This window comes from Cheilinus undulatus, linkage group 1 (assembly GCF_018320785.1).
Source record: "Cheilinus undulatus linkage group 1, ASM1832078v1, whole genome shotgun sequence".
Taxonomy (NCBI): Eukaryota; Metazoa; Chordata; class Actinopteri; order Labriformes; family Labridae; genus Cheilinus; species Cheilinus undulatus.
In genome coordinates, this window is record NC_054865.1 from 46,086,960 (window position 1) to 46,108,287 (window position 21,328).

The 21,328-nt window shown below is 38.6% G+C and overlaps 1 protein-coding gene across 1 annotated transcript; it reads left to right on the top strand.

Moving 5' to 3' along the window:
- The first annotated feature begins 11,148 nt into the window (after positions 1-11,148).
- lysmd2 (LysM, putative peptidoglycan-binding, domain containing 2) lies at positions 11,149-21,321 on the top strand. The gene is made up of 3 exons (XM_041794921.1): positions 11,149-11,586; positions 14,731-15,071; positions 20,574-21,321. The coding sequence occupies exons 1-3, from the start codon at positions 11,341-11,343 to the stop codon at positions 20,623-20,625; spliced, it is 639 nt and encodes a 212-aa protein (XP_041650855.1). The 5' UTR covers positions 11,149-11,340; the 3' UTR covers positions 20,626-21,321.
- Positions 21,322-21,328: the final 7 nt, after the last annotated feature.

The window sequence follows — 21,328 nt, forward strand, 5'->3', positions numbered from 1 at the left end:
TAGACAACAAGGTGAATGTTGTGGAGTGGCTGAGTGAAAGCCCAGACCTTGAAATCTGTTTTCACGTTGACATTATAGAGGTTTTTTTTGTTTGTTTTTGTCAAAACTCCAAATCATATTGACCATGATTGATCTACAAAATCAGTAAAAGAGTCAAACATCCAAGGTACTGAATACTTTACATCAACACTGTGATGCCTCTGGTCTTTGCCATCACCTGCATAGAGGGTGCTTGTATTAAAAAGAAAACAGGGTTTAAAGAAAGTCTGTATCCCTGAAGATAGATCTTAAAAGGACAGTCAGTGTTAACAGTTTGTGATATTTCTATCTGGAGCAGTGTGGTAAACAGAAATGCACAGAGATAGCCTGACTTAGACTGCTATCATGAGTAAGACATGGCCCAGTTAGTCCATAACTGCAGATAAAAAGCTCTCTGTGGCCAGACCACAATAGTAGCTTTACAGTTCAAGTTCAAACATTTTTCTTCATGACCGAGTGACAGGTCTTCAGTTCTGGGAGGTTCTTTATGTGGTGCAGCCTAGACTACGTGTTCACCCTTTAATCAGATCCAGTTTTTTCAGATTGTTTTCACATGCCTTAGAGATGATGTAATGTATATGACTCCACCGCTCTGAGCTTCCTGTGCCAGAGAGCTGCAGTGAGCTGCTGCACTGCTGGCACTGAACTCTGCTCAGAATGTGTGTGCATGTGTGTGTGTGTGTGTGTGTGGGTAGGGGTGTGTGTGTGTGAATGACTCAAGAGTTTCCACTCTACGAGAACAGACAAGAACAGCGAGTTTTTGTCATGTGTGAGACTCACTCAGGCATCATTTCACAGGAGAAATCCAAGCCCACAATCAGAAACTGAGAATAAAAATACAGTTGTGTGCTTACGTAAGTACAATATAACCATCGCTGTTATCAAGCCCTGCCTCTGCAGGCAGAGAAAAATAGACTCTAATAGCTTCAAATCCTCGTCTTCAGTTGAGACGTCAGAGAGCTGTGTCAGTAATGCTAGAGCGAGTAGAATGGAAAACCTCTGGAAATCCATAAAGATACACTCATGGGTGGTATCAAACCTAGCTTTTATAATGATATCCGATTTGTTTATAAAATCTGAAAGAAGTTGGGCTTTCTTCCAAGTAGGCATGATTCATGTTTTTTTTAAAACCATTGTCTTTGGGTAAAAACTCTAATCTCAATGTTCCTCACAGTTTTAATTGGTTTCATCTTATTTTATTCTAATCTAATGCTGTTTGTCCTCTATATGGGTGTAAGTAACAGTTTAAAAAGGAGAGTGTGATTGAATTCTTTATTGTACAGTTAGATAAATGTGCAATGTAACTACGTTCACAACAAAAACTTCAATGTTCCCTCAAACACATCATTTGAAACTCTTGTGTACAGTTCTGTTCCATTTCTGCATATTTCTGCTTGTTTTCTGCACATTTCTGTTCCATTTCTGCACATTTCTGCTTCTTTTCTGCACATTTCTGTTCCTTTTCTGCACATTTCTGCTTGTTTTCTGCACATTTTTGTTTCTTTCCTGCACATTTCTGTTTCTTTTCTGCACATGTATCTTTTGCTGCGTTCTATTAGGAGTAAAGTGTCTTTCTGAATCATGTCCAGTTAATGTAATTTACCACAGGTGGACTCTAGTCAAGGTGTAAAAGCAAAGATTGAGAGAAATGGCCCCCTGAGCTAAATTTCAAGTGTTTTTGCAAAGGGTCTGAATGTGAAGGGGGTCTGAATTCTTTTTGAATCCACTGTAATGTACAATTACCAACACTGCTTTTCTCCAAATAAGCTACATTATGTGATAGAAATGACCTTTAATGGGCGTGCCGGTAGTCGAGCGGTTAAGGCACGCACCATGTACACAGGCGACCTGTGTTCAAATCCGGCCTGTGGCACTATTTCCTGCATGTCTCTCCCCACTCTCTTGCCCGTTTCCTGTTTCCAACTCTATCCACTGTCCTCTCTCTAATAAAGGCACGAAAAAGCCCAAAAATAAATCTAAAAAAAAAAACAAAAAAAAACGAGATGACCTTTATTTCCTGCTGAGGCTAATAAATGTACTACTGACACATATCTCATAAAACCTCAGCTCAAAAAGAACAAACTATTCATTTAATCTTATGATACACAACTGAAGAATATTAAGGCCACTGAAAAGGTCAAGTGTAGGAGTGTTTATTCAGTGCAATTTGGCCCCATTTTTGGCTCCTATCATGCTCCATCCATTAACTTCTTTTCATCACTGTCCAAGAGTGGACATGTTACCCTGATTCACGTCATAAGCACCACTGTGAGGAACCATGAAGTAGTGATGCAGTAAGTGAAATCTTGCTTGACATCTGTTTGAATTGCAGTGCTTTTCCATGTTAAATACCAATATTAGACACCAGTGTCTGGGTGTATTACTGGGTTTAAAAGGACCCGGACAAAAGAGATGCTGTCAAGCTTGACCTTGGCTGTCAAGCGACTGAGCATGTCGACATGGGTTGAGCTTGACTCTGGCTTCTGTCCCCTTTCCTCTCCAGCCTAGGGTTGCTGCACATTGGACCCATGATGAATCCTTAACACACTACAAGCCTTAAACTTATATACATGACTCTATGTAAGGACAAAGATTGTTATATCAATTTTTTATGGCACCTCTCTTCAACACGTTTGAAACTTCCCTGTTTCACGTCTTAACCTTCGAGCTTCTTATCACCATCAAACAGCCAAATCAAATAAAAGCAACAACTCACAATAAAACAATATTCATGGCTTTAGTCAGTAAATATGAAGTGAATATTATTCTCCTTGGCATGGGCAGTCAGATTAGCCGTGATATTAATTCAGCTGGTGGTCAGGAGGTTGGATTAGGTGGAGCCCAGGCCACGATGCTGACAAGGATTAAACATCACTGGATTGGCCCCACGCCAACACCAACTTGCCCTCACATGATCTGAACTGATGCAAAAAAGGCAGCAGATGTTGCACATTTCCACTCCTCATCCATTTAGAAAACACTTTTGCTCACGTGTTTATCTGAGAGCTATTCGACCACCATAGCTCCATATATTTGATGTTCTTATGTTCAAACAGCCCCTCTGTCCTGACTTCTCTTCTCAGCTTTAACATAGGGCCTTTGTTCTCAAACAGGTATGTTCACCTGTAGTCTCTGTGTGTTTTCCATCAGGGTAAGCACCTCGGCCCTGCCAGCTCAGAACAAAGCTCCCAGCAGTCCCTCTCCATCATGACCTCATGTGCTTGGTGAACAAAGGCTCACAGATTATGAGAGAGGAAAGAATGGGCAACACTGGACTGTATTCACAAACAGCCAAGCTGAAGGTGTGAGTCAGTCACTCAGCAGATAGAGTACTATATCTCTAGAGTTTTTTTTAAACCAGGAAAGCAGGTGACAAAGTAAAATAACACTAAGGAAGAAACAGAATCATAAACATGTTCTAGCTTGACTGAACAGCTTGCGAGTGATGACCCATGGAGTCCTTCAAAGAGTCTCATACCTGACTGAGTTGTGTAATCCCTCTCAGCTGCAAACAGCAAAGTAAGAAAAGTTAGTAGCATCTTTAATCTGATCCTATCTGATGTTTTGGCTTGGTGTACAGCTATTACTATGAAAAGCAGATAGATGAGTGGACATACTGCTACTTCCCTCAAATTTGGGATCAAGGAGTTTAGATTATTTTTAGCCATGAATAGTCTCCTTGGCTTTAACAGGAATAACAGACGTCTCTGTTACAAGGCAGTCACTGTAGTATTAATTTCCCTCCCTTTTGTGTTAAAAATAGTTGACTCATAACGTCAGGCACAGTCTGCCAAGTAAAACCACGAAAGCAATCCCTGTTAGTGGTGGAAAAATAATCATTAGTACCGCTGAATGATTGGTTTAGTGGGCTGACTCTGCAAAGCTCAGTGGTGTCCCAACTTTTTTTATTGGCAGAAAAATATAAGGCTCATGAGGCAACTTTGATATACACTATATGGACAAAAGTATTCAGCCATACTTGTTTATTTTGAATTAAGGTATTTTACTCAGACCTGTTGCCAAAGGTGTATAAAATCAAGCGTGCAGTCTCTATTTACAGCATTTATGATACAAAATAAGTTATGAAGAGCTCAGTGATATCAAGCATGGTACTGTGATGGATTAACCTTTGCAATAAGACGGTTTGTGTAATTTCATCCCTGCTGGATATTCCACTGTCAACTGTAAGTGATATTACTAGAAAGTGGAAGCGTTTAGGATCAACAGCAACTCAGCCAGCCATGTATAATCAAGCACATGGTGTGTAAACATCGCCAAGGCTCTGCTAAATCTATAGCTGGAGATTTTTAATCTTTCACTTTCATTTTCTAGGCACAACAACTGTGCAGCAGGAGCTTCATGAATTGGTTTCCATGGCAAACCAGTGCCAAGTGTCAGATGGAGTGGTGCACAGCACAATGACACTGGATTGTGGGGAAGTAGAAACATGTTGTGTGGAGTGATGAATCACACTCCTCTGTTTGACAGTCAGATGGGTGAGTCTGGATTTGGGGAATGCCGAGCAAATATTACATGCCTGACTGCATTGTGCCAACTGTTAAGTTTGGTGGAGGAGGGATAATGGTATGGGGTTGTTTTTCAGGCCCCTTATCTCCAGTGAGCAGTAATCTTAATGCTTCAGCATACCAAAACATTTTGGACAAAGCTATGCTTCCAACTTTGTGGAGACAGTATGGACAAGGCCCTGTTCTGTTCTGCAAGGTGGGCCTTCTCGTCCATCATCAGTCCCTGACCTCAGAAGGGGGACCATATTAAAGGTCATGCAGTCAAATAATTTTGTCCATATAGTTTAGTTACAAGTGTAAGGAATGAAATCTTCCCCTATGCAACGGGACATCCTTCATGTTTCTGATATGTCATCAGTAGTTGTCAACAGCATCTATATAAACAGACACAATGACAAAACCAGATATTTCTACTATAAATGATTTTTTTAAAATGCTTGTTCAACATCAAATGGACCTGCCGGACTGCTATGTGCCAGCTGTGAAGTTTGGTGGAGGAGGGATAATGGTATGGGGTTGTTTCTCAGGCCTCTTATCTCCAGTGAAGGTGATTCGTAACCCCCAGGCATCACGAGGGACATTTTTGTCCACCTGGGCAAATTTTTCATCTTTATCTGCTCACCATTTTGGCTGTTATTCCATATGGTCTAATTTTTTGTAACAAAGTATCTTTCTTGGCAAATTTTCAAATTCACATTTCAGTTTCTTTAATAGGTCAGGGGAATAATGTGAAACAAATTTACCACCCTTTAAAGCCATTAAAGACAAATACTAATGAAATGACAGGCTTTTCATGCATAGGCCTATAATGGGGAAATGGCTGATTTTAGTGATGAACGTAAAAAATGACAAATTTTACTCTTTTTCTCAATAATGAAACCATAACATTACAGAATGCATGATTATATCATGCAATGGTTATGAGATCAAAAAATGTGGTTTTAATGGGAGTCAGTGGGACGTTTTTGTCCAAAAGCTACTCGAAAGGGTCATAAATTTTAAATCGGATGCTACAGAAAAACTAATCATCTATCAAAATCAATATTTTGGCTAATGTTGGAGATACCCAGGACTGATTTAAAAAAAAAAAAAAAAACACCCCCCCCAACTTTAGTTTTCTGGAAAATAAAATAATGTTTTGTGGGGTTTTTTTTAGAAAAAAAAAAAACCTTCCTGTAGTCAAACTGGCATTTAAAGGGTTCAAATCCTGAAAATTATTCAATATTTGATTGTTTTGATCAGAACTAAGTTGATCAAAAGATTTGACACAAAAAAGCAAAAAAGTGGACGTTTTTATCCTTAATGGCTTTAAAGGGTTGCAAATGTTAAATCGAATGCTACACAAAAAATAATAATGCATCAAAGTCAATATTTTGGCCAATCATTGACATGTCCACACTGGATTTAGAAATAATGCCCCAGCCATCCAACATTTGGTTTGAGGAAGATATCTCATTTTCAAAAAACAAAAAAACACCTTGACTTTAAGTAATCAAACTGGCATTTAAAGGGTTAAAATCCTCAAAATGATTAATGTTTGGTCGTTCTGAGCACAGTTGAAGTTATTTAAGAGATCTGTGAAAAAAAAAGTAGAAAAAATATCAATCTGTTCAGTTTTTATAGCAGTTTTTTGGAAGTGGACATTTTTGCCCTTAATGGCCTTAAAGGGTTGTGAATTAAAGTGCTGTGTGAGGGTTAATGCTTTTGGACAATGCTATGCTTCCAACTTTGTGGCAGCAGTTTTGGTAAGGCCCTTATCGATTCCAACATGACTATGCCCCCGTTCACAAAGCAAGGACTATAGAAACATGGTTTGAAGAGTCTAGTGTGGATAAACACTGGCCTTCAAAGAGTCCTACTGACCTCAGCCCCACTGAGCACCTTTGGGATGAGCTGGAATGGAGATTGCAAGGCAGGTCTTTTTGTCCAACACCAGTGCCTGACCTCATTAAAGCTCTACAGAATCAAAAATTACAACAAAAATGCTCCAAAATCATGTGAAGAGTCTTCCAAAGGGAGTGGAGGCTTTTATAACTGCAACTCCACATTAACTTATTTGAATAGAATGTCATTACAGTCTTTGTTAGTCTAATAGCCGGGCTGCCGAATACTTTTGTCCATTTATGTACCTCAACTTTAGTGTATTGCTTCAAGTTGAATGACTATCATATGGATAAATGGCGCCCTCTGGTGGTGAGAAATATAAACCTAGAAGAAATTTAATATATTTTCATGACCACTAGGGGCCAGAAATGAGCTACTTTCTTGAGGTGATGCTGAAGAAGAGGCTGTGGCTCTCTAGTCGTGTTTTCTTTGACAAACTGCTGATAAACAGTTATATCTAACCTCATACAAAGACGTGCATTTTTTTTTCAAAGTAACTCAAACAGTTCTCCATGATTCAAAAAGTTACAAACTTTTAAAATACCTGTGTATAATTTAGGCTGATAGAAATGCTCCCACCTAATTCACCCGTTCAACCTATTTGATTTAACAGGTTTGATTTGAAATGTCTCTACAAGTTAAAATCTGGATTCATACACACTTTTTTTCATTTTCATTTTCTGCCTCCATAAAGCTGACAGATGAAGAGATATTGTGTTGATTGCCACATTTTCTCTTGGGGACCTGCGGGTGCAATTTGATCAGGAGACGGCAGGAGGGATTGTTGTCATGGTTACGTTAAGACTGATGACTCACGGTGTTGCCTCTCATCCTCCTTTTGTTTCTTCTATTTGTCCTTTGCCTTCAACAGGAATAGAGGGCAGGGCCAAGGGAGTGAAGTAATATGATTTGTACAGGAGGTCAGTCTGCAAACACAGCTTCCTTTGTTCTGTTATTTTGTTTAACAAGATCCTAATGGCTCACTGCAGATGGAACCCTTGAAAAGCACTTTTTGGGAGAAAATGGATCATGTTCGATGCCTTCCTCTTCGTGAAAAGCAATGATTTGGCTTCTCCGCCTCTTGCTGATAAGCAGATGTCCCCACATGCATTTGATAAGTCAGCATCAAAGCTGTGGAACAAACTCAACATGAATAATGAACTGATTTGCTGTTTAATCTAAAAAGTGTCATCTCACATAAACAGCATCATGTATAATGAATGAATAAAACTCCCTCTTCCTGCTCTCTCTTTGTACTCGTAACTTTAATGACCTGATTTCCATCAGAAAATGCTTGACAGTGAGATTACTTCAGCTCCGTGTATAACCAAGAGGGACTGACTGTATCAGTCAATGATTCAGACATCATGAATCCACTTGTTTCTCCTCTCTATTTGTTCAACAGCAGAGGCACATCATGCTTACTTCAACGAAGCACCTGTAGGCATTGTGTTCCTGTAACATAACACATCAGAAAATCACTTCTGTCTGCACACACTGAATAGATGAATGTGATTTCTACTCCTAACTGAGACATTCATATAGAATAAAAACTTTCAGGGATTCAGGTTTTATTCAAGACTCTTCTCACGGCAGAAACTGCTAGCAGAGATGAGAGAAGAGGTGGGGAACATTTCTATCTCCTGTCCTGTAATGAATATGAGAACAGTACTGTATGAGTTAACATACTGGCTTTTATTAAGAGTGGTTGTTTAACTCCTGCAATGATTAACTGACCTGATGCATGCAGCCAGGTGGATATCTGATCATAATAGTACAAAAGACGATTAGATAAAGGGATTTTATTGTATGGCACACTGTAGAAAGACACATTCATGTTTGCTGTCAGTGTGAAAATATCATTGTGCTTGAGCATAAACATCCACTGTGTAATAATGAGTGCAGCAACACAACTACAATAAAGAGTGGCTTGGCATTAAACAGCATAACTAAATATATGAGCAATGCTGGTCATCAAAGGGGATAAAAGGGAGAGCTTTCCAGGGCCCTGCCATAGAGCGGTCCATTGAGGTCAGCGTAATCATGGTCCATAGAGTAAAGCTGTGATAACCATATCTTATTTTCAACCTGCTACAATATTGCTTTTCTCAAATAGTACACCACTTGACTTAAAACAGAATTTACCTTTTTGGGCAATGTTAACAATGTAGATGAAATAAAGTGATGTCAGACTTTGTAGCTAAGCCATGATGTGCACCAACATCAGGATGCCAGAAAAAAAGAAGAAGAAACAAAGACAACTTTAAGAGAAAAATTATTTAATAACTTTGAAAAGTGTCAAGCATGGTAAGAAAATGGCATAAGTGGGTCAGGACAAAAGTGGTGATAAAGGAGGTGACATTAAAAGGTGGGTTAAAGATGGTAAAAATGTGGTGAAAATGGGTTAAAAGAGACATTAGTGGTCAAAAGGATGCCAAACAGTAAAATAGAATAGAAACTGAGACAAATTTAGAGGAAGAAATATTAAATTACTGGGAAAAGAGGCAAAAAGTAGCAAAAGTTAACTAAGAGAAATAAAAGATGGTTAAAAGTGTCAAGAATCAGTGGAAAAGGGTGAGTAAGTGGCAAAAAAAAAAGGTTTAAAAAAAATGGGTAAAAATATGTTAACCATGTGTGGAAATAAGGGGTTAAAAGTGACAAAAACTGGAGGAAATGGTGGTGATCATTGTTAAAAAGTGGCACAAAAGTGGTTGAAATGGAAGAATATGGTCAAATTATATTGGACAACTAAGTAGAAGAAATGGAGACAACTTAAATGTGTAAGAAAATTAAATAACTGAAAATAGACAAAAATAGATGAAAAAGTTTAAAAGTTGTAATATTGAATTGAAAGTAGCAAAAAGTGACAAAAATTGGTTAAAAACTGCAAAAATGACAAAAGCAAATATAGGCAAAATGGGGTTAACACAGGCAAAAATGTTTTAAATGGGAAAATAGGGGCTAAAAGAGGCGAAAATGGGTGAAAAGTGGACCTGAAAAAAACTGTGCTTTTCAGGGGAGATGATTCTGTGGTAGGCCTGAGCCAATATTTTATATAATACATAAACAATTTTTTAAAATATGATAACCAGAATTTTCTCACTGTATTAAAATGATATTAATGTAAGAAGCCCTGACTTTAAATTAGCGAATCTTTTAAAACTGGAACAATGATACAGACATTTTTAAGGTATTTAGTTGAAAACCTCATTCAGGGGGCCTTAGATAAATTTAAAAGTTGAAACCCATTGTTGGTTGAATTCTGTCTGTGTCTTCTTAACACCAACTCCATTCAAGTCTAGTAATCCATTCTAAAAATAAAGCCTGATGGAATATGGAAAAAATATGCTTGCGATTAAAACAGTCATGTCCTTATCTGACCCGATGACAATGACATTCCAGTTTGGGAAAAACCCTTATTTTTTTAATAGATTTAACCATGTGTTGATTATTCAAACACATTTCTTTTCCACCACATGATTAGTCACAAGACTGCTAACAAGCTTCCTCTCAATATGCCATCCAAAGTGATCCTGTATTTATGAGCACTGGCTCCAGATGTCCCATAGAAGGGTTAGTATAGTCACACAGACCTGCTGAATGTTTCTACCTGGTGTGAAAGGATTTCCTTCAATTGTTACCCTTTACATAAGGCAAGTGTTTTAATTAAGCAAGATACAAGCTTTACTGTGGAACTAATGACTTATTGTGGCCAATGGGGAATTACTGAAATGCATTTCTTAAGGTCAAGGGGTTAAAGCAAATAGCAGTGGTCTGGTGAGACAAATGATGAGCATAACTGTGGCACATAACTTAACAGCAATTTTTTTTCCAAGTCAACAAGTGGAGCTTTGTTTTTCATACAGACTACTCTTTTCAGTAATACTTCATGGAAATGTAGTTCTAAAACAACAAAACTCTTAACAGTGTTGTAACTCAGGTCTCCTTTATAAAGTTTGGATGTAAGTTAGAGGTTGCTTTGAGCTCCTAATGACATGTTTAGTATGTTGTGGCACAATTGTGTTTGAATAAACTTCATTCTAATGTATAAAATCACCAAATCTTTTCTACTGCTTGACAAGGCTCACAGTTTAACTTATTGGCTTTTCAGCTGATGCAAGGTAAAATGGTAAAATTTAACTTTATTTTAAGTTTTTTTTTAACTCGACTTTACAGTCGTTGGGTTTTTAATACTTAAATAATCGACATTATCGTCAATTATTGTGAAAGTATAACAGAAAACTAAAAGAAGTCTGTTCTTCTGTTTGAGAAGGCACAAAATTTGACTTTATGGCTTTTTTTCAGTTGACGTCGGATTTACAAGTTACGTTATTTCAGGTTACTTCCAAAATCTTGTATTCACATCCGAGGTTTCGATAATTTATGAAGAAATGAACGACGTTAAGTGTAACCGGAAACTGTAAGAAGTCTATTCTACTAGTCGGTATAGCATCAAATTTGACTTCCTGGCTTTTTTTGTTTTAGTTGATGAAACCTACACTTAAATGTAACGCTTTTTCTAGAGAAAAACTGACTTCTCAATTATTAATGTAATAATAATCGAAAGTAAAATGTTGATTTCATAGGTTGATTTTCGGTTTTAAAAAATCATTACTTTGAAAGTTTAACCGGAAACTGCATTACTTGCCTTTGTCCGTAAACGTCTTACGTTTTGAACGTTGTTACGTCAACGTAACGACTCTGTGACAAAGCTAGCCGTGAGGTAGTGGTCCCCGAAACATGTCTCCTCTTGCCCGGGTCGTCATGCTGAAAATGACCGGGGATGGGAACCTCCCTCCCGCGTAATTCAGCGATTCGCTTCTTTGTTGCCTCTCTACTGGAACGTTAAAACAAGCCGAGGCGACCGGGCTCTTTATTTATTCAAGAGAAGATGGCGGAGTTTTCGCCCGTCCTGCCGATGCGGGAAGGAGGAGGACGGTTGGGCCAGCCCATCTTCCCTCGGTCCAGGTCCGGTTCCGAGTCAGAGAGCGAACTGTCCCAGAGCCTGGCCCGGACCAAGATCCGGTCTTACGGGAGCACAGCGAGCGTCACTGCCTCTTTGGGGGAGAAATACATAGAGCATCGAGTTACAGACAGTGATACCCTGCAAGGGATTGCTCTCAAATACGGTGTTACGGTAAGGTTGCTACACAACACTGCAATGTTAGCTTGTGCTTTGATGTTCACCTTGTCAACAAGATCTGATGAGAATATAAAACCAGTGATCCGTCCTCACTGACAGTTAAGAGGAGTCCACCAAAACATCACGACTCTTTTCTCTATCATGTGGGCATCACGTTTACATCTGAATCCTTGATCTGTCACGATCTTTACCCTTTATAGACTACTACTTTTAAAAAAGTCAAACCGAGAAAAAACTCATTAAAGCCGTGAAGTTCTATAGCTGCTGCAACAGCCTGAGCTCCTTATACATGTAGTTTCAGCCTCTTATAGGCTGAATGAAAGGGACTTTTATCCACCACATTGACTGAAATGTATTTCACTTCTTATGATGAGGTGGAATATTGCTTTTTCATTCAACTTTCATGCGCACAACTTGCATCTAATCAAATGAAGTAATGAGGGATAATAGTTACAGTATGACAGCATAAAATAAATGCAAAAGGATAATTATTATGAGTTTAAAAAAGATGGTTTGGGGAACAAGAACAGCCCCAGTAAGGTGGCACCTTCCTCGAGGCATTAGTTACCAGTACCTTAATTTAACGCAGAGAGCCCCAGGTTTAATGTTCTCTAATTGTTAAACTGGAATAAGATTTAGCACACTTTTATTTGCACAAATGACCACTTAAGCAAATCCAGCATTATTACTAAATCAATAAAGGCCAAGCAGCAGAAACTTCTTCCTCAGGGAACAGCTTAATCCCAGCTATCTCTCATACATTTACTTGAGATGAATTAATAGTGATAGTGCTCTTTATTTGGTGAAATTGAAATTTAAAAATAGATGCTGCATATGAGACTGCCATGAGTCATCCACTTATGCTGCTGTTGATTTGATAGAGATTGCACCCTCGACACAACCATGAAATGCATCCAAAAAACCATTTAATGAAAGTTGTTTTCTTAGATCTTTATCTTCTCTGCCAGAAGGACTTTTAGATAGAAGGCTAAATATTTAGTTAAGCAGCTAACAAATCTCTCGGAACCTTACATTTTCAAGATTTTCTCTTAAACATTTAAGCAAATGGTCATTTCTCCTCAGGTAAGGATACAAATGATGCTACAGCCGAAAAATTACATTTTTATTCTCATTAATCTACACTCAATACCCCATCATGACAAAGTAGAATCAGAAATTTTGATTTTTTTTTTTTTCAAACTAATGAAAAATAAAAAAAATGAAATATCACATTGACATATGTGTTCAGACCCTTTGCAAAACTCTTGAAATTAAGCTCAGGGTCCTCCCATTTCTCTCAGTTTTTGCTGAGATGATTCTAACCCCTTTGGCCTGAATTTGGAGTTTGTTGCAAACTCCAAGTGGGCTTTTATTTGTTTTTCAGTGAGGCCTCTCTCTCTAGCCACTCTGGAACAGGATCTCTGGAGTTCAGTCAGAGTGACCATCGCGTTCTTGGTCACCTTTCTTACAAAAGCCCTTCTCTCCAATTGCTCCATTATGCCAGCAACCAGCTCTTGGATGAGTCCTAGTCTTGCCAGACTTATTCCAATTGTGAATTATGGAGACTACTGTGCTCTTGGGAACTTTCAGTGCAGCAGGTTTTTTTGTAGCCTTTCCCAGATCTGTGCCTTGCAACAATTCTGCCTCTGAGCTCTGCGGGCAGTTCCTTTGAATTCGTGGCTTGGTTTTTGCTCTGATATGCATTGTCAACTATGAGGCCTTCTATAGAGAGGTGTGTGCCTTTCCAAATCATGTCCGATTTACCACAGGTGGACTCTAGTCAAAGTAGAGAAACATCTCAGCAAATACTGAGAGAAATAGGGGGCACCTGAGCTAAAATTCAAGTGTTTTTGCAAAGGGTCTGAATCCTTGTATCAATGTGAAATTCTAAAATTCCTTTTCACTTTGTCATGGTGGGGTCCTGAGTGTAGGTTTATGAGAATAAAAATTATTTTTTGACTGTTGCATAAGGCATAAAAATAATAAATTGAAAATAGTGAAGGCGCTCTGAATACTTTCTGAATGCACTGTATATAGCAAACTATAACGCTATTTTAGGTTCATTGACATGAAGATGTAAGGATTTTCATGTTTATGTTCATAATTGTTTTAATCAAAGCAGGGACAGTTCCACAAACATCTGAGTCTGTTGAGTTTAGGTAGCAGATTAGCCATATCTGTTAGTTTGCTCACATGATCACATTAAGATTACAACAGCTCATTTGATTGTCCAGTAACTGTTGTTACTGTGGCAGCCATGTTGACAGAAGAGACAACATACAGTTTGTAGAAAAGCCCCATATGTAGGGAAGTTCGATATTATCGGCCGATAATAGCATAAAATTGTATTATCGGAAATTATCGGTATCGGATTTTCATTAGAAAAAAAAAAAAATACTTTCAAAAAACTTTTACCCTGAGTTTAGATCAGCCAACATTTTTACTCCTTTGTTTACAATTACTAGTACTACTCTAGTCTGGACTGAAGCTGTTTGCCTTCAATGTTTTTGTTTTAGGTTTGCCATTTGTGAAGAAGTCAAAACTAAGTATTTTGCCCTAGTTGTAGTGGCTGGATATTGTCAGGATTATCTCAGGGAGAGCATGAGCCAAGCTGTTGTTTGAAGCATGTAAAAAAAATAAGAAAAAAGAAACATTTGTCTTTTATAATAAATATGGCAGTGCCATGTTGGCACTTTTCTCCATGACTTAAGTTGAAGTTGTTTCTCATTTTTGCACTGGGAAATCAAATGTTTGCATTTGAAAGCCTTGTTGTTACATTTATGAATGCATCCAGTGGGGCATCACAATAAAGTGACTAAATTAGGCATAATGTGTTAATTTCACAACAGGGTATATGTGATGTTGTTACCTTACATTAGTTTTGGTGGAAAAAACCCCGCATATTATCGGTATCGGTTTATATCGGTATCGGGAATTAAGAGTTGGACAATATTGGTTATCGGTTATTGGTAAAAAAGCCAATATCGGACATCCCTACCCATATGTCTTGCTGAAGGTGATCAGTGTAGCCTCAGCTCTGTTCTGAGGTGTGAAGATAAAAAACCAGGGAGGATGTGTTCTTGGAGTTTGTGATGCTATTTCAACCCTGTTTCTTTCTCTTTCACTTTAAAACACCAGATGGAGCAGGTGAAGAGAGCCAATAAGCTGTTCAGCAATGACTGCATTTTTCTGAGGCATAGCCTTAACATCCCTGTGGTGTCAGAGAAGCGCTCCATATTTAATGGACTGTCTCTGGAGTCTCCTGATGGGGACTCTGAAGCAGCATGCCAGGAGCTAGATATGCCTTGTGTTGTGACGCAGGACATCGAGGGACCCTCGCCTCCCCCTTCCCCACCCCCTGAGGACTCCAAACCCCCTCAGCCCGAGGAGCTGTCAGCCAAAGACTTCTTACATAGACTGGACTTGCAAATCAAACAGTCAAAGCAGGCAGCACGCAGGCTGAAAGAAGAGGAAGTAAGGTGAGGCTTTCATGATCCGCAGCAAAGTGCTGCTTCTTTGCTGTGTCTGCAGGTGTTTGGTGAGCACTTTCTCAGACAAGTGCACCTATCTTTGTTTCTGTTCTCATTTAATTGTTGGATATCCGTCACCAGCAAATGATACCAATACCTCTTAGATTTCCTGTGGCCTCTGTCACACCATCAACAACAAACCAGAACAGAGTGGTGCTAGCAAAGTGTGAACTGTTAGTCAAAGCCACCAATATTGTGTGTACTAAGTAATCTTACTCCTTTAGGAGGCTTACTTGGTAACCAATAGTACTGAAGTCTAATAATTGGAATAGGGGTCAGTAAGAAAAAAATGGCATCAGAGAATCCATAGGACTTGATTTTTATCAGCATGCTGTTAACATTCACTGACCTTTATACCAAAAGTAGATAATCCCTTGCTTTGCGACTGTGGATAAATTTAGAAGTAAAATGCTTGTATGAAAATTAGTCCCAGAGGCTCCTCCTTGAGCTCAGCAGTAGGGGTGGGAATCTAAGAGTATTAGGGATGCATCGCATCATCAGCGTAACATCTGCATGAGCAGATTCTAGTTTAAAAGGTTAATTGCCATATCTGCAGATATCTGCACACCGTTTGAGTGCACTAGAATACTTCACCACAAAAGGGGAGTGAAAAGTTTAAGGGTTTTTTAGCAGAATTGATGGGTCTATCTCAGCTGAAGTTTTCTCGTATCCATCCTCATGCTTTTAACTTTAAAGTGGGTTCTAAGGATTGAAGTTTGAACAACAGGCACTATGTGTGGAATTTCTCAGGCAATCAACCTACAAACCTGTTATTTAATTACAAGAATTCCTGTTAACTTGAAAGTATAAACTCTGAATTTAATGGGAGTACTACAGAGCTCACTCTCTCTCAGCAGCTTGTAAAAGTGATGATTTTAGCTCTCAAAAAGACAAATGAAGCTTGTTAAGTTTGACTAAAAATACTACTAATGATACATTTAGCATACACTGCACATGTGATCCAAAGAAGTTTCTCTGTTTCTCTCTTTTTTAGAAAGAATACAACTATAATTTTTGGTGGAACTGAATGGGTTATGTCTTGTTTTATGTCTGTACTAAAACAATCAGACTGTCGCAGTAAGATTAGCTGCATTCTAGCACAGGAAAGACTTTTAGGTCATTTCCACCAAGTGGTCTGGTTCAGTTTGGTAAGCCATGTTCCACGTTTTTTGCATTTTTTATTATCAAAAGTTGGAGAGGGTCCCAAATAACTGACCTGCACTGTCCTACTTATTTGGCACCCTTCTGTAGGTGTTCCAAGCTTACCTATGCATCCTAAAAGGTAGAGCCACACGCACAGTAGAGGGTTTCCAGTGACGGCACTTTCAGCGCACGACACGACTGCTCAGCCAGGCTGAGTGACAAAACAAGGCTGTCTGATCTAGGAGTGTGTGAAAGTTACAGAAAAACAGACTAATATCCATTTAAATTGAATACATTTGGAGTCGACAGGGATCTATACTGTTTCCTGGACCGTGGACACTGATATGTGGCCACAAATCGAGTTTCCTGTCATTATACAGTCATGGATGAAAGTATTGGCACCCCTGGAATTTTTCCAGAAAATATGGCATATATGCCATAGGACTTCATTTTACTCCATGAAGCAGCGAATCAGCCTTGTTCATCAGTGATGGATTTGAAGCTGAATCAACTACAATTTTTAAATAAAAAGCTTTGGATCAGTTCTTTCTCCTTATTGCAGTGATTAATTTCCTTTTTTTACTTTAGGAAATCTAAAAAGTCGCTCTGTGGTTGTAGCGTCAGATATGTTCACTAAAATGCTGAAGCAATAATGGAAATAACTCCAGTATTAAACCAAACTGAAATCAAGTTAATTTACAAATGTTGTGCATTATCATGACAGAAATTCAGCACTAATCAGTATGCAGTAAGCTAATGTTATAGGTTACATTGGGATTATTGGACGAATATAAAATGCCCCTATAGAGGCAAAGTGGAGGGTAAATAATTTTGTATTTGCTGCAATTAGGTGTCACTTTCACCTCTTATCCTGCTGTCTTCTTTTGCCTTTTCTCTTTTTGTCCCACTTACAACGTCCTCTTTGACCAACCAAGTTCTTTCTCTCTCTTTACACTGTATGTATGAGATTTACATTTATATGCATATCGGTATAATACAGGTCAGGACCCTGCTATACTGCCATATTGATGTTTTGTCCCAGTCCTGCTCAGTTGGCAACTATCACAAGTCCACATCAGCAGTATGAGAGGCCAAACACACTTAAGTGAAAATGTTCTCACAGAATCATAGATAACTATCATGGTTCTCCCCAACTATGCAGATGCCATCTTATGCAACATCCAGGTATTTAGCAGGAGATTTGGCCTGCTGAATCAGGTCTGAGCGTGCCTCCCTGACCCAGCATGTTCAAACACACGTCTGCTCAGTACTGTATGCCTGGAATAACCCCTCTGTTGGTACTATCAGTTCAGTGAGTCACACTGCAGCAGTTTGCTCCACAGGTGGAGTTTACGCAGTTTTCCCACTTAAGGGTCTCTCAGAGTGTTTCGCTGAGACTGTTTCCTGGAGGATAGAGGCCAGTGCGCTGCTGATGTCCTTCCTGTTTGCTTCAGAATAACACAAACTAACCTGTTTGGCAGCTGCACAGCTGCCATCAGGTGCTTTTTATCCAGTTATTATCACTGCAGCTCTGAAAACATGATGTATTCTGATGATCACATTAATATATATTAATTTTAATTTATCTGTTTAGTTTTTAATAGGCTTACTTTTTAAGATCAGCTTTTTGTGTAAAAGAAAGAAAGAAGAAATTTAAAAGGCAAATATTTTCTAAATCAAAACAATAAGCTAACTATTAATGTTTTAAACATTTCAAATGGCGGCAAGTATCACTTTATCATTTCTTTCTGTTGGTAAATCTCAGCCTGTTTGTTCTGCAAGTACATAAGCCTTAAGTAAATGTTCAAGATTTTAATTTCTCCCTCAATGTTTACCTACCAGCTGAGACAAATCTAAGCTCAGTGTCAAAGCCCCGTCTCTGAATCCAGCCTCATCAAAGTGTGGCCCAGAGAGCGACAGCCTGTTTAAGCAAACAAAGGCTCACGTCGTTGTTTCCGTACAGTCCCAGAGCAAACACAGACCACAAGCCTGCTGGAAGTGAAACAAACCACAGACCTCTGAGGCTCAACTATGGGGAAGTGTTGATAGATTTCATGCATGTCCCTTTGTAAATCCTACATCTATAAACAAGCTGTAGATTTTATCAGTGACTGTGATGTCCATAAATGGATACATTCAGAAAGAGGCTTTTAGCTCAAAAAATTAGCCACATTGCTCTACAAATTCATTCAATACTGTGCAATCCAAGCTCTTTAAGTGTTAAAGTACGTTTTAATACAGGGATAACAAAATTAATATCAGGATCAAAAGACTGTGATATCGATAACAAGGTAGAAAACAAAGGTCCTTATCATCTAATAACCATTCACTAGGAAGCATTTATTTGTCCGTATTACTAGAAGGATGATTCTGAATTTGTTGTTGCTGAACATCTTGCCATATCAGTTTGGTAAAGCTTCTTGCAAGATCCACCTTAGCTCCCAGGCACAATAAACGCCCTCAGGGCTTTTACTAATAGGAAAACAGTGTTTGGATTTATATGATTGCCAGAAAAGAGGCATTTAAGGTGTGGACCATCTCCTGAAACTTTGCTATACAGCAGCCCATAAACACCTAACAAACCTAGTACATATTTAAATCTTATTTATTTGTTATTTTTACCTTTGAGTTTTATTTATTTTTATATTCAATGTTTAATTCTGGTCCAATGAGAGCAAAGATAACCAGATCAAATTCCGTTTTATTGGCATACTTAGCCAATAAAACAAATTCTGATATGTCGATATAAATCACATGACCAGTCCTGAAAATTTGATGTTATAGACCAACAAAAGGAAGCTTATGCAAAAATAATATACTATACATATGTTAGGGATGCAGTGATTGTTAAACTCTGGGTTGATGTCAATACTGATGCTTAAAATTATTTAGTCACTGATGTATTTTTCATCACTTTTTGTGGTTCAGTGCTCCCTATCCTGAATCTCTTGTTTTGAATCAGCGGTTAGGTATGCTGTATTCTAACATTGGACTGACACAACAGATAAACATCTGCTTCTGTGGTTCACACCCACAGTTTGCGATGGCGGATGTTTGTCAACAGGGCTGATGCTGGCTGATGCTGATATTATACGAGGGCGTCTGTGCATCCTTATGTGTTAATGCAACATCCAGATGCTCTTGCACTATGTAGTTTCAGAAGAAGAACGGGAAGTTATTTCCATTATCACTCAGAGACTGAAAGTTTTTTTTAGACTGAAATTATGGTTGTTTTCTCTATGTGAGGCAGCCAAAACCATGAGAAGAATACTGATTATTTCATATTTTTAGATTTGTATTTAATTGGTTGTTATCTCTTCAACAGGAACAGTGTCAGACAAAAGTTTTATGGCACTTGAATATGACACTTTCTGTGACAGAAAGTGAAACTCAAGGAGAGTGCTATGATTGATAATTCAAAGTTAGGACTCATGAGGAGTTTTTTTTAGTTTGAAACACTGGTTATACAGTAACTGTGTGTAAAGTAAAAGACATAATTTAGTTTACTGAGTCACCAAAACTACAAAACTGAAGTGTCTGACAGTAGCTTTAACTTTTGGTATGACTGCAGTATGGTTCAAGAGAAGATCTTGATTTTTCTTTATTTTTTAAATCGTTATTAGGCAAAAAAAGGGATTGATCAGGAAGTTGGGTTATCACCCAGATCTAAAGGGGGTATGCTTACAGTGAAAGAATGTGAATAGACAGATTTACTCTCCCTGCAAGAAGTAAGCGCAGTTTGAAAACGTAAGAACAATTTCTTGCTTCCTCCTGAAGAGCAAACAGCACTCAGCGTTTGTGTCTCAAGTCTTAGAAGTTTGAGAGTTGATCCTTCCCCCTGTCAGAATAGTTCCAGTAAAGATTATCTGCCTGTCTTTCTCAGCATTTAATTCCTCCAGCATCAGGAACTTTTATTTATCCTCCCTTTGTTTTGATTGTACCGCATTTTTACATAATTTAGTCCTTGGCAGCCAAACCTTGTGAATAGTACATGTGCAGTACAAAGTAAAGAAAGAATGAATTCTCCTCAAAGAAGCTTCTTTGAAAAATGGCACATTTTGACCTTTATGACTGGGTGGTATATAGTACCGTGAGGCTCACCTTTAGCCCACATGAGCCTTCAGCTGTTAAAGAGGACAATACGGTTGCTTGGTTAAACTCATTCATTATTCACATACACGCTGCACTCACCTAGGCACCATGGTAACTTGTACAGCTGAAGTGTACGTCTCTGCATTGCATAAAAAAATGTTTCTTTTGTGGAAATTCAGCCCATAACTTAAAGCTGATGTCTGCTTACATCCACAGGAGCAATGAGGATGACTACACGGCCCCTACGTCGTCATACCAGGAGATATAAAGCACCTGTCTGTTTACCTTAAGCCCTGTCTCAGACACTCACACCCGCATACTCAAAAACACACAAACACTCCCACAACCTCATTGCTTTTCATTTCCTCTTTACCTTTTTGCTTTTTCAAACCCCCTCTTTGAACAAATGTCATGTTTGCCTTTTTATTTATTGATATGCAAATATCCTGCGTGGACGATTGTTATTGTTTTGTGCAGTTTTACCAGGAGACTCTGCAGTGAAAGGGGAACATCTCGTATAAATAGCACCTAAGCCCACACCTCCGTCCACTCCTCATATGCTGCTGTACAGAACCCACCTGCTGCACATGTTTACACACACGCAGAGGCACAAAGCGCTAAGAAACCCCAGGAGGATTAGCCTGTTAACCGCTAACTGCTTCTGATGTTCTAAATCCCCTCTTAGAATAGTATCATTGGAAAGTGCATTCAGGCCTTCCTCATCAGTGTTTACCCAGTATGAGCTCACCCAGGACTGAAGCAATGGATGGACTCGAGCCTTTTGGACACGTCCCGTTTGCCTCATTGAAGCTTTTTTTCTTTGGGAACAGAAGGGAGTGCTCTATTTTTTTGAGGTGTGAATGCATTATTTATGTGTGCGGAGAACTGTCTGTAACTGCTGTTATATTGTGCTTTAAAATTCTATTGTTTTATTTGGGAGAATAAATGTGTATTTAAACCAAAAGGAAGTG